General features: G+C 39.4%; 3 protein-coding genes and 1 long non-coding RNA gene across 7 annotated transcripts in view; 1 reads left to right on the forward strand and 3 right to left on the reverse strand.

Moving 5' to 3' along the window:
• Positions 1–756: 756 nt before the first annotated feature.
• LOC111346153 (uncharacterized) lies at positions 757–11,299 on the reverse strand. Of its 2 annotated transcripts, XM_022953460.2 has the most exons (11): positions 11,140–11,299; positions 8,610–9,011; positions 8,084–8,281; positions 7,476–7,619; positions 6,893–7,078; positions 5,674–5,880; positions 4,711–4,866; positions 3,808–3,993; positions 2,952–3,155; positions 2,083–2,226; positions 757–1,615 (listed from the first exon to the last, which is right to left on the reverse strand). In XM_022953460.2, the coding sequence occupies exons 2-11, from the start codon at positions 9,009–9,011 to the stop codon at positions 1,259–1,261; spliced, it is 2,184 nt and encodes a 727-aa protein (XP_022809195.2). In that variant the 5' UTR covers positions 11,140–11,299; the 3' UTR covers positions 757–1,258. The 2 variants fall into 2 exon arrangements, with proteins under 2 accessions (XP_022809195.2, XP_088610153.1); XM_088754027.1 differs by lacking the exons at positions 8,610–9,011; positions 11,140–11,299 and adding an exon at positions 8,426–8,542.
• A 3,597-nt stretch (positions 11,300–14,896) lies between these two features.
• Positions 14,897–18,968, reverse strand: LOC148734872 (uncharacterized). Its single transcript, XR_015998970.1, has 2 exons — positions 18,612–18,968; positions 14,897–15,593 (listed from the first exon to the last, which is right to left on the reverse strand). It is a non-coding gene; the product is annotated as an uncharacterized LOC148734872 (long non-coding RNA).
• Positions 15,786–18,088, forward strand: LOC148734873 (uncharacterized). Of its 2 annotated transcripts, none has more exons than XM_088754105.1 (4): positions 15,786–16,370; positions 16,452–16,838; positions 17,098–17,339; positions 17,586–17,730. In XM_088754105.1, the coding sequence occupies exons 1-4, from the start codon at positions 15,996–15,998 to the stop codon at positions 17,644–17,646; spliced, it is 1,065 nt and encodes a 354-aa protein (XP_088610231.1). In that variant the 5' UTR covers positions 15,786–15,995; the 3' UTR covers positions 17,647–17,730. The 2 variants fall into 2 exon arrangements, with proteins under 2 accessions (XP_088610231.1, XP_088610230.1); XM_088754104.1 differs by having other exon boundaries at positions 15,788–16,370; positions 17,581–18,088.
• A 652-nt stretch (positions 18,969–19,620) lies between the features above and the next one.
• LOC111346156 (plasmolipin-like) overlaps positions 19,621–23,187 on the reverse strand; it is a 14,735-nt gene continuing 11,168 nt past the window's right edge. For both annotated transcript variants that reach the window (XM_088754107.1, XM_088754106.1), the window contains exons 2-5: positions 22,769–22,947; positions 22,013–22,189; positions 21,268–21,405; positions 19,621–20,266 (exon numbers count right to left, since the gene is read on the reverse strand). In XM_088754107.1, the coding sequence (XP_088610233.1) occupies positions 20,171–20,266; positions 21,268–21,405; positions 22,013–22,189; positions 22,769–22,924 (567 nt within the window). In that variant the 5' untranslated portion in view covers positions 22,925–22,947 and the 3' untranslated portion in view covers positions 19,621–20,170. The remainder of the gene's footprint in view (positions 20,267–21,267; positions 21,406–22,012; positions 22,190–22,768; positions 22,948–23,187) is intronic.

The raw sequence follows: 23,187 nt of genomic DNA on the forward strand, positions 1-23,187 counted from the left end.
GGACGCTCAGCTCTCCCACGCCGACTCGAGTTACAATCTATTTCGCCGATTTTCTGCGAAGAAAGCTGACTCCCGAAGAAGATGCAGAGGTGATAGGTTTCTTAGAAGGACAATGAAGACAAGTTTCAAGCCTGATTACGCAGTTACCCAAACATTCGTAGAAAAATGGCATTCGAGCCGTTATTTCAGTAACCTTTTCCGAGAACGTGAATTCTAATTATGAACGTATACCTAGAATAAAATAGACATGAGTTTGTTTTTATCAATTGTGATGGTTTTGTCCTGATTCGGAGAAATATAGAAAAAGTATTTTTTTTCTATTGTAGAACCTTTTAAACTTGTTCATCGCGCACCCTTCTTATGTACGTTCTCTAGTCCAATTTTAAATTAAAAAATGCTTTCATCATTATTAAAACCTAGCGGTCACAAGATAAAAACTTATTAACTAAGCTAAAGAGAGAATAAAATGCCTATTGACTGAGCTTGGTCGAGCTGAACGGGAAAATAACGCACAGACTTCGCTGAGCTCGGTCAGTACATCATGACCTCGCACCAAATGTTTTCCCATCCGGCCTTATCACTAAGTCGATTAGTACATAAAACCACCTCGGAGGGACGTGTTTACAAAGTTGAGATTAGTTAGAGAGGGTTTCCCTGAGAATGGCGCAATTTTCTTGTGAAGAGAAAACTCAACTTAATCCCGTATTGCACTGATTCGACGCTCAGTTGAAAGTTACTGTAACAACGAAATCACAATTTTATATAAACTCAGATCTTCGATCATTTATTGACGGCGATATCGTAGAATACATAGAGATGAAACAAACTTGAATTACCATCGATATATTCGTTGTATTTGATACTCTGTTTAAATGCATAATGCATGTTTATAGTTTTTAACTAACATAGTTGTAGCTCAATATACTGCCGAACATTAGTATTCCCTATGAGAGCAAGCAGACATTGTTAATTAGCTACTTCATATTCTGGTTAACGTTTTTGCTCTACTTTTTCTCTGACCATACTGGCCAAGTGAAATCCCAAACACACACGCTTTACCTTCGCTGTAAAATAAAATTGTTTAAACTTTCTCTACACAGCATATCATCTTGAGTTGTGTTACTACATCAGCAAACCAGACAGCGATATAAAACTTAACTATAAGCGACTACCGTCTTATCACTGCGCGAAAATATGTTACCTTAGTTTATATCTCAACTGTGAAAAATTGCTCCGTGCAAATACAAATTGTTCTATTTCATTTCAGATTTTTTCCACTTTGGGCTTGGAAATTGTAGGCTGGTGCAGGAACTCCTGCCATGACAGGGTGTTGCCCCGGATATTGAACGGGCTGTTGCCCCGGATATTGAACAGGCTGTTGTCCCGGATATTGAACAGGCTGTTGTCCCGGATATTGAACGGGCTGTTGTCCCGGATATGCAGCCGGTTGATAAGGTACCTGTTTGGTGCCTTGCGGGACGATCACAACAGCAGGATGTTGAACGACACCCGACTGTTCCAAGGGGCCAGTCTCCTGTGCTCTTTGGTGCTGATACAGCTTGAACATGAGGATGATATCCACAAAAACAATTATCGACGAGATGTACCCCAGGGGCTGTCGAGTCAAAATGAGTGAATTCTTACTATTTAGAGTTTCTGGTTTATCAGCTCAAAATTATTGATGACTGACGCATGAATCACGTATTGCGCGGTCCGCACGTAATATCAGCTTTATTTATCAACCAATGAATTAGACCACGCTTGAATTAACAGGAAGGAGAATTTACCAACTGATCACACAAGAGAGTCAAAGCTTTCTAATCAACGCTCGTGACTGTTACAGAGAACACTAGCTACAAATGCTGCCCTCTTATCTCTAACAGAAAGAATCCCTGACGGTGGATATAAGAGAAAACTATTTCGTAGACTGTGCTAGTTATGGGTTGTGAAATAGCTTCGTCGTTGATTTTAAGGCCTAACTCACGTCTTAACATGCCATGTTATCACAAGAATTTCACTTTCGATTATTGGCGAAACAAAGCTTTGCTGATTTTAGTGTGCGAGCACACAGACTTTACTTACCACTGCTATCATCAGAGCTACTATATTACTCCTGTACTTCGTGCTCACATGTTTAAAAGTCTTTGCCGATTCGATGAAATCTTTAGTCAGGTTTCCACTGCAAGCGATTAACAAAATGACCACAAGGAAGTACACGCACAAAGTCTGAAAATAACAAAGATGTAAACACATCTTAAATAATGGGTCAAACAGCGAATTTTTCCTCCCGGTTTCAGCAATTGATCTCTGTTTTCCTAAGTCGAATACAAAATACATAAAAATAGATTAAAAATAGCAATACAACCTATGCAAGGGACACGATTAGTCGCTACAACAGGAGACGGGGGAGACCAACCTAAGAAAGAGCAACCTCCCCCCCCCACCCATCCTCGATATGGGTATTGGTCCTATGGGTAATTCCCCATAATCAATTTTTTTTATCGCTCTCGATTTGGATATGCGAGAAGTATCTTTAAATAACAAAACGTTGCGGAAATTTTTCTCAGTAACTTTTCCGTGCGGCGGTCTTCACCGAAACATTTAGCAAACGTGCAAGGTACAAATTACGCGAAAGCACGAAATATTGTGTACGATATTGAAAAATTTTGAACGATGTTTTACTCAGTGCTGCAGTCCTGAGTACGTACGGTAGCTATTATACGAGGACCTGAAAGGTGGGGGGGGGGGGGGGGGGAGGTGTCCACTTGTCGGTTGTGAGTTAGAATGTCATTACGTGGAGAACGCTGAAATATCCTAAAAAGGTCTCAAAATAACTTGGGCGGACTTCCTTTGGAATAAAGCACATAGTTTACTCCAACGCTCAGCTTGATAACCTCGATGAGGATAATTTATCAGCTAATTTCTCTTGGCCTAAGAATTCTATCGCTTACCATCAATGTCCATCGGGACGAGAGACCACATAGCTTATCAAAACTCAATGTAAATGTCAAAATGGAGAGAACAGCCATCACCCAGGAAAAGATAGTGACTCCCTTAAAGAAATCGGCGTTTGGATCCTCAGCTGGTGTCGTTGTCTTGAAACTACCCATGTCAAAGTATACAACAATGGACACCCATGCTGCAAACAGTAACATCTGAAAACGGGTGTAAAATGATGGTTAAGGTCGATGATATTTAGGTTACGTAAAAGTAAAGGATTTTCAACGGACCATTTCGTTATGGATATTATGCATTTTTTTGAGAAATGTTCAGAAATGATCTCACTCAAGGTCAAATTTGTTGTTGCATTAAAAATCGTAACAGTCTAGTAAACGAGTGTTGCCTCAATAAGGTTGTGATCAAAGTTATGGATAAAAAAAGTGACTTTTAAAATCTACTCATGTAACATCACCCCAACGCTGTTCGCTGTTAGCAACATTTTAGGGTGATACTGTGTAGCAATATGCAATATACACGATAATCCAACCACAAGGCAAATGTAATCCATCCTTTCCAACCCAAATCAGGATTTAGAAGAAATATCTGAACTGAAGGGGTGAAATCTGTAAATTCTGATCGCTTAGTGTATGTAAAATTTTAAATTAAAACGTTAAATTTAATCTACAATTTTACAGGGTTACTTTGTACCCTATGGCTTTTCAATTTGACTTGGATTACTATCAAACTTAACAAAAAACAAATAAATAATAATACAGTGATCGAGCAAAATACTTTGAACTTGATCGGGTGATTCAAGATAATCATTTTTAAAGGTATAGTTCCCTTGTGAATCATACCAAACCTTACAATTTCCGCTAATTTCACTTTGAACGTCGCAGCATTCAAGAAGTCTTTGTTAATATCCCAAGCTCGTCTTTCATGAGGTCCCTGCGCCTGCTCAGTTGGTGTTTCCAGAGCCCGTTGCGTCTGAAACAGCTTGTAGTGTAACACCATATCCACGCCAAATGCCACACATGATAAGAATCCAAACCCCTGCCAGTAGGCAGATTTAGAAAGTAAATGTGAGTATATACACTAGCTTCAAGGACCGGGAAACGTCCCACTAGCTGAAATGCTTACCGTCAAAGGAAAGTAATTTCCGACAAGAAAGAGACGTCGTGAAAGTAAAATGTCGCACTAAAGAATACAACACCGTCAGGACTCGAACCCAGACCCATCTATGTAGGGTCCAGTGCACTGACCACGAGGGCATCGCGTCTCCCATTGCACCCACATAAAAATGTTGTGTACATGAAGTATCCGCATACATTATCCCAGTAAAAAAAAAATCACCCATGTGCATTTCTGTCAACGCTATCGGGTTGTCACCGCTGCTTCGTGTTTACTACCATCACCCTTTTGCTAAATTTATCAGTTCCGTCCAACAGAGATCCACAGGTAAGTTCGTGCGTTAGGTATATCACTCGAGATTTGACATCCTTAATAATGAGCGTGCCCCGAAAGTTCCAAATGTTTAATAACAATCATCGTCAGTCTTGCACACCCTTCGGCGTATGCGTTCCTTCTTGATTACCTCTTCCAACTAGGAGATTGTCCTATATAACTAAAATTGGTATTTCCTGACCTTGTCGAAAACAATTCAGCACATCACGATAAACAATTTTAAATGTCACGAACAACCACTTAATCTGAAGTTCAAATAACTTTCTTTTGAATTCCGTGCCAAAACGAAAAGATCAGTCAACATACCAGTCCTACTAACAGAGCTAGCACACTGGACTTGTCCTTTCTGTGCAAATTTTTGTAGACCTTTTTGTAGGCCTTCCCCAAATCGACAACCCGAGGAGTAAGATTCCCACAGCAAGCGATTAACAACGAAAACAAGAAAAATCCAATGATCAAAGCCTGCGGAGAAAAGAAAACAAAAAAACAAAAACAAAAAACAATTAAACCGAGATTGATAAAAGGCCACCCACTTCATCCACACCTCTCTCTTATTAGAGATTCCCCTTACCCCCTGCAATGTAGCTCTTATGACGTTAGTTCAGGAGAAATCGGTATTGTATGGACTAATACTCCCCTGATAGGCCATTTCCGAATCACATTTGGCCTCTTTTTCAAAACGAGGCCTGGTACTCAACGATTCTTACGAAAATGATATCAATTTGCTTGTTATTGCATGCAAGATGAGCACTAGGACTCGCGCTTTGAGTAAAAGGCCGAGGGTAACTCGGAAATGAGCTATTGATATTTTTCTTTATAGTCACCAGTCGTCTGTTTGGTATTGTAAGGAGAAATTCTGTCTTGGTCACTCATAGGAGTTAACGAGTTCAAAAAAGACAAAGTTTCTACATGGGAGGTGACGAAACCACAGAGGGAGCAGATTTGAAAGGGTGCAATGCCATTTAAAATTGCGATTTACGCTTTTTTTTGGGGGGGGGGGGGCATAAAGGTTACACGTGGACAAAATAAATGTGACAAATTAAGTAAGAAGGCTTAAATTATGTCACGGCTTTTAGATAAAAATGTCAAAACATTTTTCAATTCACACTGTTATTTACTTTTTAGTTTCGTCTTTCGAAGCCATACTTGTCCCTAATATGGTCACCTTTTTCTAGTCACAAATAACTCAAGCGTAGCCCTCTTGAGACGAACAGGGTCATTACTCTTATAATGAAGGGGCGTGGTAAGAGAAAGAGGATCAATACTTGCCGTCAATGTCCAGCGTGAAGACCGAGCACAAAGCTTGTCGAAACTCATCACAAATGTCAACGTCACAAGAGCAGTCATCACCCAGGAAAAGATCGTGATTCCTCTAAAGAATTCTGCTTGAGGTTCCTCGTAAGTCGTATTTACGTTTTTGAAAAAATCCATGTCAAAGAATGTCAGGACGCACACCCATGCCGCGAAGAGCAGAGACTGAAAATAAGTGAAAAATGGCGATCAACTTTGGTGGAATGATTACTACTGATCGACTGAGTAAGTGAGAACGGTCCAAAAACCATGAAAGCTGAAATGGTGTTCAGACAACTTAAGTTAGATTGTGTGACAAGTTAGTAAGATAAATGATTGCGTGGTGACAACTTTTCGCTTGTGGTTTCAGTGTCGGTAATGGGATCAATTAACCGGTCCATTTGTTAGCTGATATCGTTATCTAGGTGTTAGGGTGTGCCGCACGTACTGATAAGATAAAACCTGGACCTGCCAAGATTTTTTTGGTTGCTTTTGTATCGAGAAGGATAACTAAGTGAAGAATAAAACCGTGAAGTTTGCGAAGAACAGCCTGGTGTTTTTTAGCAGTCGCAATAATGGTTTGAATCATGTCTGGAAGTAGAGGTAAGGATTGGCTCACTGAAGATAAAATATTGTTATAGACCCCATGCCACCCTCCACCGCTTGAGGTCATCCTTCAAAAAATATCCCCAGCCGTTGCAGTACTCCCACCCCATAGAGTAGAGGTAGTGCTACACTCTCTAGTCGACTTATCCACATTTTCTTTTAGTCGTTCTGTCTGACGCTCACTTATGTGTGCAGTAAAAGGCATCAACGACCTAACTAACTTTGGATCATCGTCTTCACCAATTATGGTGACGTCAATCGCCTTTTTGACCACCATCATTCCCCGGAGTAGATGATGACGAGACCAATTCATCCTTTATAGAAATCAAAATTCTCCCCCTTCCCCCCCCCCTGGACTTTTGACTGTCCTAGAGCTTTTTCTGCGTGATAATCTGTTCACAGAACTTCTAATTTCTCTCATATGAAAGCCTGGCGCGCAAACGAATGGGACGGGAAAGGAAATATACAAGGACGCCTGCTGTGAAGATTAGCTCCGCATCTGTACTCGCACGCTCTTTCTGCTCTTCCTCGCTTACATTTAGAAGAGTAAACGGCTTTAGAAAGATTTCTTCAACAAGTAATCGTAACTCACCATTTCCGCCAATTTGACGTAAAAGTATGGCGACTGTAAATACTCCTTGTTGATATCCCAGACCTGTCTTTGGGGAGATTCCTGCGCTTGTTCGGTTGGTGTCTCTTGAGCTCGCTGAGTCTGAAACAACTTGTACTGTAATACCATATCCACAGCAAACGCTATACATGACAAAAATCCAAAGGCCTGCCAAGAATTGGAAAAAAAATAAATATTTGTTTATCTTTTTAAGTGTCGTGGACCAAGCCATACAAACCAATCAAAACCTAAAAAAAAAAAACATCAAAAGGAGCTGATAAGAATAAAAAGTAAAAATGTAAAGGGCAATCTTTCTAGAATGAGCTAACCTTGAATTCGCGTGAATATTGACAACATATTGAAGCATTCATCTTCAATTTGTGGCTCGTTCTCTTTTTCTTTTTTTTTCTCCTGGGCTGTGCATTGCGCGGAACATTTTCACTGAATTGTTCTCTTGTACAAAAGAAACCAAAGCCTCAATTGAGGTTTGTTCGGTGCACTACGTCTATGGAAATTTGGAATTCACTTTACCTATGGATGTTACACATGTTACTGAAGAACTTACCAGGGCAGCACCAAGGGAAGTAACAAACGGCCTATATATTTTAGGACTGGTTTTCAGGACTTTTCCGAATTCAACAGCCCTGGAGACCAAGTTTCCAGTACAGGCGAGCAACAGCGCAAACATGATAAAATAAAAGATCAGGGACTGCAAACGACAGACAATAAAATATACAAGAATGAGAAAAAGTTAACCAAAGGCGTGCATGGATAAATGAATAGAAAACTAAATGAACACATAAATGAATGTCGAAAAGCTCCAACACACGTTTCCTAATCAATCAACGTTTTTAATAGTCTAGAAAAACATTTCTCTGCAGATCAACTAAATATAAGACAAGCTTTTTCCTCCAACAGAACAAAGATCGTAGTCACGAGTTTCCAGTCTCTTATTCACGCGTTTCTGGTCTCTTAGTGCAACGCAACAACAACTAAACTATTGTCTGCAATTTCCGGTAGAATGGATAAATAATGGCAGAAAAATAAGGTAGAATAAATAAACTGATAAGTAAATGATTCAAAGGTCAGTTATTCCTGTCATAGTCCAAATAAACGAGATGTAAAAATTCAATGATACTTGAACAAAAGTTATTTAGATGAATCGTTACTAACCGTCATTGTAAACCTAGATTCTGGACCACAACTGCAATGTTTGGGAGCGCGGAAAATATGAATGATCATGTAAATAATCACCATCACCCAGCAGAAAATGGTAATGCCCTTAAAAAAGTTAGCTTTGTCGTCTGCATCTGGATAGGAAAGATCGTCAGAGTATTTCACGATACTTGCCCAGGCCCCCAGGAGAACAACCTGCAAAATAGATATTTTAAGATGCTTAGAGAAGATAGGTTGTTTTTCTACCCAAAAGAATGTTTCGTAAATAAAGGAGAAGTATACGTATGGCCCAGAAACCGATGGATTTTTATCTCCGTCAGGGAAATATCTAGAACTCACCGCGCTTTTTATTGCAACTAGCAAGGTAACCATTCGCAAACTGTTTCCAAATGTAGGCCACCATTTGTAAATAATTCAGTAACCTGGTCGCTTACCCAAGATAACAACACGTGGTTCATAAACTGTTCCTACTTTGGTTATCGCAGGGTTGTGTGGGTAATTCCATCAAAGTAAGCACACTTACAAATTCCGCTATCTTAATGAAGCAGAGAGGGGACTTGAGGTAATTGGTATCGATCGTAAGGTCTAGACCCTGTTTAGCTTGTGGCTGAGAAGATACAGGTTGACCAGGTTGGCTTTGGAAATAAGGCGGTTGAACCGGTTGTGCTGGTTGACCTGGCTGAACTGGTTGCTGAACATAATAATACTGAATGGGTTGCCCATCTGGCGTTGTGGCTGGCTGACCGGCAGGCACCTGGACAAAAACCGGTTGTTGTCCGGGTGGCATCTGGTACATAATTGGCTGTCCAGGGGTGGGTGCCATGATTGGCTGGCCGGGAGCTATTACCGGTTGACCAGGAGGACCCCTTACTTGAGTTTCTTGCTTGACTGGAAGTTCGGCTGGACTTTCACCGTGACCCTCCATCTGCGATAACACAAGAAGAGTTTGAATGGAGAAATTATAACTCTCAAAGCAATGACGGCTAAAACATGTATAAGTTTATAGGCGGTTGATTTTAGGCTGTAGGTTTATCTCAGCACACTGTAACAAGCTTTTCGTGGTGTACCTATCATATGGTTCCACTTACAAACTAGCTCTCAGTGAAACGAAAAGCTTTTCTGTTCAGGTGATTTCGATAAATGAAAACAGCTCACTATTATCTATAACTTGGTAAGAAGTTTATCACCCTTTTAAAAATCTCTGTCTGCGAATATTTTAAAATTTACAAGTGTTTCTTTACACCAAATTGCAAAAGAAATTTAGTTATTGCTTATTGGCATAATTTCTCTGGTGATTAAAGAGACGTGTGCGCTCTGATTGGACGAGGATTGAGTCATATCTCGCTACAATCAACTTGAGCAAAGTGATCATATAGCAGCGGCGCTAACTAAATTTCAAAAAGGCTGCCTCGCGTTTTGTCAGTGTTACCGAGGAAGTGACGATGGCGATAGAGAAAATTCAATTCCAAAGGTCACAAAAGATGCTATTAAAGGATCCAAAAAAAAAAAATCTCAAGATATTGCGCGTTTAGTTTCGGTTAGTCTACCATTTTCTATCCCATCTAAATACGTGAAATTTCCATTGCAGTCTATCATTTGAATGCATTTGAGCGATCTAAATATCTTGAGGTTTTTTATTGTTGTGGCAATCTTCTGAAATTATCAATGGTTTATTTTGGATAGTTATTAAAATAGTTTCTCGCAATTTTCTTTAGAAATTGTTGTCGCCCCGTCGATGGCAGCTCGCGCTCCTTCACATGGAAGACCTAAAGCCAGGGAGCAGACGAAGAACTTCAACCTGTGGAATGACAATAAGGACATTTTTAGAATCAATGGTTTAACTAGTAGCCAATTTGCAGAGATTTTTAACCCTTTTTAACCCTTTAAAAAGGGTATGTAGAATTGACCGATTTGCGCGAAATTTGGCCAAAACATTCCAGGGATAATGACGAACGAAAGTATTTCACGAAATGTTGATATTTGAAAATTTTTCGAAGTGGTGTCTATTTACGCAACACGTTTTGCATATCCTTCGCCACTGAAGCCTGACATGCTTAGGTTGATTGACACCCTGTGCAGCCACAAGGACCCTCGGTCGTTTCACGCCTTACCGGCTCCTGACACTCTCTAAATAAAAAATCGCCTAAATTATAATTTTATCGTAAACTGCATTTATTAGGCTTTCTTTTGATGTACAGTTTGGTAGGGTTTTCTTGAAACTAGCGCGCGTACGAATTTTTCCCGAAGGACACCTGCGAAGGAGGGAAATAACCTTAAGACCATGCCCGACATACTTCAATTACTTCACGGGGAGCGACGGAAAAGTACGAGAATTTAAGAACCTTTAGTCGAACGTTCCATTTCACTAAAACTCAAAGACAATTTAGCTACATCGACCGCGTACGTTTTCAAATCACGCTTTCTTCCCTACCAGCACTTGAAGATGACATTTTGAGAATCGTGTCGTGTATGTCATTCCCCAAATAGAATTTCCATGGGCAGCTTAATTCTAGACTGTTCGGATCCTTCTGTCACGTATTTTCAATCATTTCCAACTAAAGGTGTTTCGTGGAAACTTCATACGGAAAGATCTATTACGAACTACTGGGAAACCGAAAAAATTATCGTATAATTTCGCAACTACAAGTAAGGCCATCAAACACTCTTAAACAGTTGCTAAAGCTATACAAGTTTCAGAATTTCTTAGGCATCGCTTCGAAGAAAACGGATGGTTTAACCTGCAAAACGTTGCGATTGAGAGATCATCTCTTAATTCTAGTCGAAGCAGAATGCAACATCGAATGGCGTATAAATCAGCAGAGCAATAAAGTACTCGCGTCGTGTTTGTTTAAAAATGTAACTTCAGCCCAACTAAGACAACACACCCATTCAAAAGCCAACTGATCTCTAGATAATACAGCTACCGATCGCGAAAGGCGCCTAAGGATATCTTTAAAGGAAAAATTAGCGTGGTAAACACTACGCGGAAATCAACACGAGCTGTTGCGGTGATCTCGTTGATGCATCAAATTAATACTGAGTGTTATTCTTACCTTGCTTTTCCAGCTATGATCCTTGCACTGATTTTCTTTCTTGTCACTGCTCACTGAGACGAACGATGTTGTGTTCTGTTAAATATATTGCAAAACTACCTCACGCCAGTATGCAGTATTAACGCTCACACCGCCGTGGGGTGTCGCCTTGCTACGGACGTCATGCATATTCTCGGAAAAACCGGAAGCGATTGACAGAAACGTCCAGTGTTCGGTAAACCGGAACGAGTTTTCACTGTGAGCTCACCTCTGCTCTCTCAGTTCGAACGGGCGGGGATCTTAGTTCACCGGAAATTAGCGTGACATTGAGAAATAATCCTTCACCTATTCATACTTTTGCAGCACAGAAGAGATCAACTGCATTGCTAGTCACCCAGTCCCTTGTCTAAGAAGCATTTCTTATGCTTCTGTTCCCGTTTTTCCCCGTATCAATGCGTGAGTATAGTAAATGAAGTGCCTCAAACGGAAATGACGCATATTAGCCTACTGAAACACTCATTTGAATTCTGCAACGGAGAAAAATGAATAACATATTTTCTATTACGTCTCGTGGCTATCGATATCAGAATTCTTTGCGGGAATTTTTAGTATTACCACAGGTGTCCCAATACCCTGGTCCCAGAGGTTCTCTTCTCTCTAAAAAAAAAATTGGAGAAATCTCTTCTGCAATTTCGCTGCCAGGTGACCCTCTTCGTATTAGCTTAAACTTTCGAAAAACCGACATAGTTGAATTTTTTACCGCTCCATCTCAACATGTGGCTTAAGTTTCGCGCAAAAATGTTTCCCTCGGCCGCACGTGCGATAGTCGGCCTTCCACCTCAATTGTTCAAGGAAGCCATTGTTTTGTCACACCACCAACAACAAGATCGTTCTTCTCTTACTGTACACGTCCGTCACGCAATGCGCGCTAGGCCGAAAAAAAGAGTACGCGCCCGAATAAAGCCTGCTTAACCTTATTGAGGCCCTAAAATATTCCGATCGCTCCTTCGACAGGGATGTCAGTTCCAAACTTGTAATCAATACATAGAAAAACAAATCCAAGAGCCAAAAGCAGTGGTGGCTGAAGAAAGAACAAGAAAAATCACGCGCAAACTGTCTTAACATATCAAAAGCTGAAATAACAATTACTAGTGCTCGGCGTACTTCTACAATCGTACTTTCAAAAGATTGTCTGCTTTTAATAAAGGGTCTTCGTTTCGTAGTACGAAAACGAAGTAGTAAGTAGTACTACTAGTTTCTAGTACTAGTTACTAGTTACTAGTTACTAATTTCGTGGTGCGAAAACAAAAGTCCGGGGGTCTTCGTTTTCGTACTACGAAAACGAAGACCCTGCATTAGCCATAAGAATTGCTTATTTTTTAACGAGAATTTTCCAGCAGAGAAAGCTTAACGACCGTCAGAATCTATTTTAGCTACGAAATGAAGTAGAAATCGGTTTTTATTGACATAACCTAAGAGTCATTTTTCCTGTACAGAAAGCTTTCTCTGTTATTCTGTCGAGCGATACTAACTATAAATGAAAGGCGGCTGGCGTTGGAATTCTACCTGCTGTTCCAGAATAATATCATGTGTGGTAAGTTTACCCGAGGAAACCCTCGAGAATATTAACACCAAATTGGCTCGCATAGCGAAACAGAACAGACAAGACGGGCCGTATAATAATACGGGCAGTATAATAATACGAGCAGTACAATAATGGGAAGAAACGCGTGAAGTGTAATGAATTATATTTCTAAGCGTTGTTACTGTTTAATGTGCGTTTAACTTGTAATTTTTACGGTTTTCTGTTTACAGGGTCTTCGTTTTCGTACTACGAAAACGAAGACCCTGCATTAGCCAAAAGAATTGCTTATTTTTTAACGATAATTTTCCAGCAGAGAAAGCTGAACGATCGTCAAATTCTATTTTAGCTACGGAATACAGTAGAAATTGATTATTTATTGACAGAACCCAAGAGTAAATTTTCTTGTACAGAACGCCTTCTCTATTATTCTGTCACGCAATACTAACTATAAATCAAAGGCGGCTGGTGTTCGAATTTTGCCTGCTGTTCCAGAATAATAATATATGTGGTAAGTTTACCCGAGGAAACCCTCGAGAATATCAACACCAAATTGACTCGCATAGCGAAAAAGAACACTGACAAGACGGGCCGTATACGGGCAGTACAAGAATACGGGCAGTGTGATAATGGAACAAACGCGTGAAGTGTAATGTATTATATTACTAAGCGTTGTTACTGTTTAATGTGTGTTTAACTTGTAATTTCTACGGTTTTCTGTTTACATGGTCTTCGTTTTCGTACTACGAAAACGAAGACCGGGTCTTAGGTCTAAGGTCTTCGTCACTTTTCCATGTCGTTTTACGTTGAATCCATCACTTCGTGTTTGGGTTGGCTTTTTTTTTTTAAAGTTGAATTCTGCACAAATGTTTCCGGAAGTGCTTTCGGAAGGCAAACTTTTCCTACTGTTGCGTCATGAAAATATAATCTAGTTTGATCTTATAACGTGGTTAGACTGCCCGTTACAAAACAGGTAACCCCGCGTTATTGCGTGAGGAGTTTACATCACCTCAGACCCCCTGACGGACGCGCCAGGGAGCTGGTTGCCCAACTGAAACCGACTGGATCCACAAATTATTACTATTTCTTTTCTCATAGGCCAATTACTCAATATACACTCTCTACGCTACTCGACTGTAATAGTAGGTGTGATAATTCAATTTTGTGTGTGTAGTCTAAGTAAGGTTGATTGACTTTCTGAAAACGTATTACAGTCAAACTAAGTGAAGCGTACCCTCAAGATTACATTAATGAATTGATCATTTTGATATTGAACCCGCCAGTCGTTTCAAGAATGCAATAATGAATTGATTATTTGATTATTGAACCCGCTAGCCGTTTCACGAATGCAATAATGGATTGATTATTTGAATATTGAACCCGATAGCCGTATCCGTTTTGAAAAAACGCGGATCATTGTTCAAATGAGAAGTCCATTTCTGAAGTCCAATATGATTGTCCTATTTGACGAGGAATCCTGAAAATGAACAAACTGCACTGTAAAACACTGCGAAAATAGTCGATCGCAAATATTAACGAAATAATAAAAGTCTTGCAAAGGCTTCGCCCGTAAACTATTATTTTCGACCATGAATACACACAAGAATTTCTCCAAGTTCGTCAAGATGTAAAAAGGCGAAAATAACTCTCGATAACATCCATTTACAACATTTACAAGAAGTTCTACACAACACTCAAACTCACCTTTCCCGCCACGTCTGACACTATGTTGAAATGGTTTTGATACATCATCACGTGTTCGCATAATCCAATCAGAAATGGACTTCTGATTTGAACAATGATCCGCGCCTTTTCAAAACGAATACGGCTATCGGGTTCAATATTCAAATAATCAATCCACTATTGCATTCTTGAAACGGTTAGCGGGTTCCATGTTCAAATATTCAATTCGTTATTGCGCTCGTGAAACGATTAGCGTGTTCAATATCCAAATAATCAAATCATTAAGGTCATCATGAGGGCTACGCTTCACTTAGTTTGACTGTAAGAACGTGTCTCTGTAAAAATCAAACACCTTGGGAAATGAAAATTTTCAACCCCCCTTCAAATTTTGCTGCAGTTGGGCACTCAGTGGGGATGCACAAAAATGCCCTTTTTAAAGGTTGCAGTACTGCCATGGTAACAACGGCTGCTTGTTCGAGGCCTGGGGCCTCATTTTTACAAAAGCATCCTAAAAAATGTGTAAAATGTTTATTTCTTTATCTCAAGCTAAATATAACATTACAGATTGGTACTTCTAGCATACATAGGGACATTATTCGTCTTTACTTTGATGCATTCAATTTTCCCTGGGAGTGAATGTAAACAAACCAATAGATTACTTATCTTGGTACAGTTTCGGTCATTTTTGCTGTAGGATAAAACAGGGAAAACGTTTGCATTGTCTAAATTTCTCCAAAAGTACACCGATTCTGGAACTGAAACTACGCACTTAGTTGGTTATAATATTCTAGTTTTTAAATATGTAAAAATCTCTGCGGGCCAGCCTCTACTTTTCATAGTGGCAATTCGCGAACGAAGCTCAAAAAATCAGATATTGCATAAATTAGCAATGTTTACATCTAACGTTCTCAACAACAAACGTTTCAGACAAATGAAAAGTGCAAGACTTTGAAAGAATGTTATATTCTAAGCAATATCCCATAAAGAAACCTCACCTCTAGCTTTAATATTTAAAAAAAAAATTGATCAACCTTCATGAAGGACTACTCGACATCACTAAAAACTTAGCTTGAATCGCGCGCATATTATCCAGATTCCGAATACTGTACCCTCGTTCATGGGAATTTGAGCAATCCGAAATCCTCTGACGATACACCGTTATACTTGTCTGTTATTTGACACATGTTTAAGTTGGCTGATCTACAAGAAACTATCGTAAAACCGGTCATTTGTCATAAACATGTACGTTATCACGATGGCGTGACGCTGGATTTCTCCATGAAGTTTCCATCAGGTCGCTCTAAAGAAGACGAGAAATGGACATTTTTCGATATTTCAGCAGAATTCCGCACATTCTGAGGTAAAAACAACCAAAAAAGGAGAGGAAAACCTTAAAGTGCATATGACAAGTTTTTTTTTTTTCGACAGATTCTAGTTGCTTATATCGTCTTTAATATACTTGAGGAATTTGGGAGCAATCCGGTAAATATAAGTACTGAATTTTTTCATTTGAATCGCTGTCACCGCTTGAATTTTTTTTACCGCCACTTCGCTCGGCCAGACCACCAAATAACTAACCTCGTGACGTCACATTGTGTGTAACACTACAGCAATGGCGGACTCTAGTCGAAAGCGTAAAGGAGGGAAAAGATGTGTCGCTGGAGCACCAAGTAAGACGAGTTGTAGCAATAATTCATACACACCTGGTATAACGATGCATCAGTTCCCTTCTAATCCAGAAATAAGATCGAAATGGGTGAAATTTGTCCAAGTACATAGACCAGAAGACTTCAAGGAACCCGTGAATAAACATGCTTGCTTGTGCTCTGCACACTTCGAAGATTCATGTTTTACCCGAGATCTTACTATCGTTGAAAGCATGAGCGAACAAAACATGCGCCGAGTGTTAATCAAGGGTTCAGTGCCAACGAGAGATACGACAAAAGCTCCAACGACTCCGATTTTAGCTCAAAGGGAGAAAAGACATGTAAAATAGTTTTGCACATAAGGAGGTACTCCGACGTGTGGTCAAAAGCTTATTCTAGTGTGTATTGTTTTTTTTTTTTAGATAAAACGAGATGTACTGAAAAGTCTTGACGTTTATGATCCCGTCAATAAACGGAGAAAAGTTGTGGAGGAAGAAATATACTCAGAAGAAACGACAGAGAGTGTGGAAGGAAATCAAATATCAGTTGATATGGCTACATCGCCTACAAGCTCCACCGTAACAACAGTGATGCCACACCCGCCAGAAACACCAAGAAACAGCCTTGTTATTTCTCCAAGTATGCCAACAACAAGTACACCAGCAACAAGTACATCAACAACAAGCACACCTAGATCGGGTAAAGAATGCCTGAGAAGGTCGCAAAATTGTAGAAATCTCAGAAAAGCCAATATAAAGTTGAAACGAAAAGTTGCAGAACTAAGGCATTTGACCAAAGAACTAAAAATCGTAAGTAGTGACGCCCAATAGTGGACCCTACAGAGATTTATACAATGCCTTGATTCTACTGTGTTTGGCTGGTGTGATTCGTTTAATAACTTTATGTGACATATTGATCTTAAAGCTATTTCTTTTTCCCTTGGAATGAACACTCACGATTGTAGCTCAAACTATTAGTCCACTCAGTTTCTAATTAGTCCACACATGCAGAAAGGATATTTATTAAAGTATTTGTATATTAATCGTGGTTATCGTTTTGTATTTCAAGAGAGCTCTTGAGACCAAAACTGAAGTAGAAACTGAAGAAGAATCATCTGTAGAAACAGAACCACAGAAACCTTACTCTGAAGAAGAAACCCTGCACTATCACGAAGAACCAACTGACCCAGAAAGCTACAATGATGATGAGGATGAGAAAGATAAGGATTGGGCAAATGCTTCAGTGGAGGAAAGCACAGAGGACGAGGGTAAAGAGGATGAAGAGGATCAATTGAATGGCAATGAAATCAGGTAATTAAAATAATGCTACTATCTGCCCCATACAGTAAGCATGGTGCAGAACAAAAATGTACCAATTGTTTTTCACTTTCAGATATAGCAAATTAATACCACTATCCGGGACGCCTGTGAATGAGCCTCATGATGCATTCATTCTTATACTGATGTCTAATTGCTCTTTGACCATTTAACATATAGTCAGGCTCTCCTACAATATTACTATAAATTCAATTTTTGTTTTGTTTTCCTGCAGAGTAGATCCAGACCAACCACAGGAACTACAACCCAAATTTATTGTTTTTTATTGGAAGCTTGTTAGTCTCTTCACCATGTTTTGCTTTAACTACAAAGAGACTAAGCCATCTGTTAAAGCTAAGAAGTATGGAACTATGGTCACCCTAACCCAAGAATGTACGAAATGCAATAATGCATTTGAATGGAGATCTCAACTTCTGCTCAATGGGATTCCATTTGGAAACATACTATTGAGCTTTGGCATTTTAATGGCAGGAGCTTCAATAAACAAAACCCTGCTTATATTCAAGCATCTGGGTTTGTGTGTCCACTCAGCAAGGGCCTTTTTTAGGCATCAAAGGGATTACCTGTTCCCAGCAGTCCTTTGCCACTGGGAAGACTACAGGTGCAAACTAGTAGAGCAACTAAAGAAGATGAAAAATACAACATGGTCGGGAGATGGCAGATTCGATTCGATGGGCCATTCAGCCAAATACGGTGCCTACACGTAAACATTGAGGAAGAGAGTATAAATCACAACTTGTCAGCGGTAGTACTACATGTAAAACACACTTTAAGGAATTTAAGGAATTTAATTTGTTCGCCACGGGAATGGCAGGAGAAAGGAACTTAAACCCACCAATCCCACCCCAACAAAAAGGGAGAGGTAACTCTTCACTCTTTATGGACATTCACATGACTCCCTTTGCGTTTTAAAGTCATGAAAAGGCCACAGCTACCATCAATAAAACGGTCTCCCATAAGGGAAGAGTTTTTAGTGACAAAGAGTTATCGCTGAGTTTTATAATTGTCCGCGTTGAATCAAAACTGAAACTACAAAACACGTGCAGCGAACAATGAAATGAAAACTTTTGATTCAGACTGCGGCCAAGCGTATTGTATGTGATTTTGGGGTCTAAAGGTCATTTAAGGGAATACCTAACATATTAAGATTGAATTTTTAAGCGTAAACGTGGGACGTTAAAAAGAAAAAAAGAAATTAAAAAAAGATGATAAAAGCGACGAATATAACTTGTCAAGTCTCCTTACCTTTTTTTCGTAGCCGCTTTGTCGCTTACGGTCCTTTTAACGCTGTTTTTTTTGGAGTGGACTCTCTTTCACTTTTAAGTACGGTTTGATAAAGAAGAAACCAGTTAAAAATTTCCAAACAACTGATGATGAAGTAGAAGTCCCCCCTTTGAGCCAGTTGGCTTTTTAATTTTAAAGTCACAACCAAGAGAGACAAAAAAAGGGAGAGGTAACTCTTCACTTTTTATGGACATTCACATGACTCCCATTGCGTTTTAAAGTCATCAAAAGGCCACAGTTACCGTTAATAAAACGGTCTCCCATAAGGGAAGAGTTTTTAGTAACAAAGAGTTATCGCTGAGTTTTATAATTGTCCGCGTTGAATCAAAACTGAAACTACAAAACACGTGCAGCGAACAATGAAATGAAAACTTTTGATTCAGACTGTAAGCAAAAATCTTTTCTTTTGTGGACATATTACCATTTTTCCATGCGTTTTATCAGCATACTGGCTATTTCACGCGAGATCAAGGAAGGTACCGCTTTTTTCACTGACCTGAAAATATGAGACACTGGCGATTGATTTCCTCTTAGACATGGAGACTGTTGAGAAATACTGGGATTACTTTTGTCTCTAGAACAGCAACAGCTGAATTTTCTATGAAGCAGTCTAAGTTTTTTCCATGATTACTTTCAACCATCAGGTCGTCGAAAACTCTGTGTTTTATTACTAGTTAAGCTCCCAACTTTATTTTCTTTCTCGCAGTTGTCTTAAGTAAGGATTCACCTAAGTTTTAAATCTGGATCTTGACATCGTTTGTTAAGGTGGATATACCTTAAGAACACAAACGATCGTACGTTCAATCCGGGAATCACATTAGAGAGCAAAATGGAACAGTCCCAAGTGACGTCTATCCTGATTTTAAGATCTTGAGAGAGAGCCAAAGTAAATTTGATTGCCTGATCTACGAAATGCTCTTTATATAGGAGCTTAAGCCAATTTTGAACAAACAGTCTGATTCGATCCGTGCAAAGTTATTTTTAAAGTTTAATACAGTTTTATTATTTTATTACTTACATTTTAGGGCTGGTATTTACGTATCCTATCGTTGGAAATTGTTACGTCCTGATTTGTACTTAGATATGTATATTTCATTTGCTTTTTCTACAACTTGAAAATCATCTCGGAGAGATCGAAACATTTTCATCGCTAGTTTTTATTCGGTAACTGCAGAGAGATAAGAAAGATCACAAGCAGGCAAAACAAAGGAATGGGAATATCCTCGCTAGATATACACAGTGATATATGATCGACTAATTACATAGTCTTTCCTTATTTTATTTTATTTTATCTCCTATAAGCAGTCTTTCAGCAAGATTTGAGTCATCCAGAAACTGTGATCTTGATACCTCCTTGGACACCTTGAAAACCTTTTCATAATCGCTCTTGTTACATTTGTTACATCTGGACCGACCAGAGTTCACTGCAGAGTGAGATATTATCGACGAAGAAATAAATCGAGGAAATAAGAGAGCATTATCCGACTTTAGGTTGGTCCAAGGATAAAAAAATTGCATCTTTAGGGAGCGATTTGAACTCGCGTCTTTCCAATAATTTTTAGGAATTCCACAACAGCATCTCCAATAAACACAAACATGGCGATGAATCCAAAGGCCTTTAAAGGAAAAATTTTGAAATCGGAGTAAATTTCAATGGAAAAATGAATCACAGTCATTCCTCTCTACGTTAAAGACACAGATCTTCTTTGGATACCTTCAGAGTCCTTAAAAACCCTAAAAGTCTGTTTGCGAGTCAAAGACCCGTCAAGGTAAGCGCTTAACTCCGGTTTCTGTAGCATGAATTGACTAGGAGTATTTCTACTACCCCGTGGATGAGATGCTAGTCCATCACAGGGTTACCACCCCCCCCCCCAGTTTTAAATTTTCCGGTACCCATTTTGACACTTGGTGAAGAGAAGCGCTATGATGGCAGGCTTGATATGGTATCACTAAAAGATAAAAGAGTCCAGGACATATTAACTATGGTTTACAAAGGCCTTTACAACATGGCTCCTGGGTATATCACATCACTTCTCAAAGAGCGCAGTCAAAGTGCATATGATTTGAGGGGTAAAAGGAAATAACAGATACGAGCGGCGAAGACCAAAACTTTTGGACTTCGCTCTTTCAGGTGTCTTGCTGCCTCTCCTTGGAATAGGTTATCAGATGAATTAAGAATGTCGGACACTCTAGCCGCTGTATGTATGTATGTATGTGGGTATGTAGGGTAACGCGTGTGAACACAACACAGTGTCCCCGGTCAGGGCTTGAACCCGAACCAATCGATCCAGAGTTGAGCGCACTAACCACTTGGCCACTGCAGCCAGTAGGCCTACTATAGCTATCCCTCTTCCTATAGTAGCCCTTCATTATAACCGCTGCAGGAAGCGCGTTTGTCCACTGGCAAGAAAATTTGAGACGAGCCTGGGAGAAGTTTCCTGGGGGTCTGGCACTAGTTATCAGTACTAGACCCCTTTGCAGACCTCTCGTTGGCTAGCGTTGCTTAAGCCTCATCCTTTTCCGCGGGCGGAAAAAGCAATTATGCCGAAACGCTGCTCGGAGTTTATCTAAATGTTTATTTGACCGTACAGGCGGTTCAACTTTACGAAAGACATACCACGGCCGCTTGTAATGAGTCCAGAATGGAAGTTTCCGTATAGAATTTAGAGTACCCCCTAAATTTCCTGACATCATTAGCCAACAACGCCGAACTGATCAGCAAAAAAGAAGCCACATCAGCAGCAAAGATCAGGAGCTAAAAAGGAGAACAGAAGACTAATAGATGATGAAACTTATTTTAACCTTTAAAATATCTCACGTGGATAAACTGATTTACTTTTCGCTAATTAACGGTACACTGTGAATCTATAAACAGATTGTGTAATTGTCCAGTTAACTGTAATCAGTTGGCTATTGACGTCAGCCAGTTATTCTAAGCACACCTAAGTGCTACATTAAAGAACTGGGCCCAGTTGTTCGAGGGCCGATTAGTGCTAACCCAGAGTTAAGTTTTAATCCAGGCTTCTTTATTTCTCTACCCAAGAGTTTTTTTGGGATAATTAACCTTATTCTTTTAAGAGAATCTAATCAAAAAACTGTAAACAAAAGAATTATACTGAGTTTCTTTTTGAAGCTTTTAGATCTGAAGTCAAAGTTTACACTAACCTTGGTTTATCTTAGTCCAGCCTTGAAAAACTCAACCCTGGTGTTTAAATTATCGAAACCATTTTGAGCCCTCTTAACGTGGAAAAATCTTTTCCTATTTTTCTATTTACACTTGTAAGGGATAATCGTTAAAGTTTTCAAAAAAATTTCATCAGAGTAAGTACACCTTCTATCAACTGAAGCTTAATTAAAATTACCGTAAGATTCCAGTTTATGCTGAGGTTGATCTTTGTGTGCAAATTGAAGATGAATAACACAAACCAGGCGATTACAAAAAGCCACGAAGTAATGGTCACAAAAAGGAAAAAACTCATGCGTCCCCAGTTTCCTATGTTTATGTCAGCGGCGATAGAAAATGCCAACAACAAAAGGATCTGCGGAGAAGATGACATGAACAGTTGCGTTGATCTTGATTAATAAAAAAACGCTTTTCAATTACAGTTGGGACCTCAAAACTACAACCGAAACAGTGATTATCAAGAAAAGGCTTTCATTTATCTGCTTTAGTCGCTTGACTCCACTGACCGAATGCCTCGCACAGGCTAGAAGAATAGATCGTTTGCCTCAAACTAGATAAATATCTCATTGAGTGCGAAAAAGAGATATTTTTGCTTTTCTTCGGTCTTTTTCTAAACAATCTGTGATTGTTTAGAAAACTCCAGCCATTTTTCAAATGGCAAATTAATTGCAAGATCAATCAGCAACTTGAGCTGCTCGCGTTTTCCCGCTCTTTAGGAAGCTGAAATTTCCTTCCTTGGCGCTGAGTTCTCTTTGTTTCGTTTGGTAATTTTCCTATTTATAAATTGGTTTTTGTAATTATTTTGTTTTAGTTTTACGACAGTCAATGGAAATGCACTTTGGTGGAACTGTAATGCAGGGAGCAAAGTACTTGCTCCAAATTTCAAAAAATAATCCAAAAGTATCAGAGCATCGTAGTCACAAATAATACGTACAAATTCCATGATCTTCAATATTCCAGAAATTGACGTGATGTAAGCTTTGTTAATTATTATGGACACAGCAGCTCCGCCTGCGTTACTCGCTCCAGAACAGTCTGCGGCGGCTGTATTGGGTTTGGCTGCAGTTTCCTTGTTCTCTGGTTTTGACATCTTTGAAATTGACTATTAATAAACTGTAAGAGTAACATCATAGAAAGATATCGAAATAAGTCGAGGGCTACCAATTTGCATAAGAAATAAAGTCCTTGCGATGCTAGCTCAGCCAATAACTACCCCTGATGCGCACACATGATATGTTATACGACTAAAATCCACGTCAAACTTTTACCCCACATTTCATGTAACAAGCCTGAGGTTGCTCAGCCTGTTCTCGACGTTTAATTGATGAACGTTGCCTTCATATCAACACCCTT

This window comes from Stylophora pistillata, chromosome 3 (genome assembly GCF_964205215.1).
Source record: "Stylophora pistillata chromosome 3, jaStyPist1.2, whole genome shotgun sequence".
NCBI lineage: Eukaryota > Metazoa > Cnidaria > Anthozoa > Scleractinia > Pocilloporidae > Stylophora > Stylophora pistillata.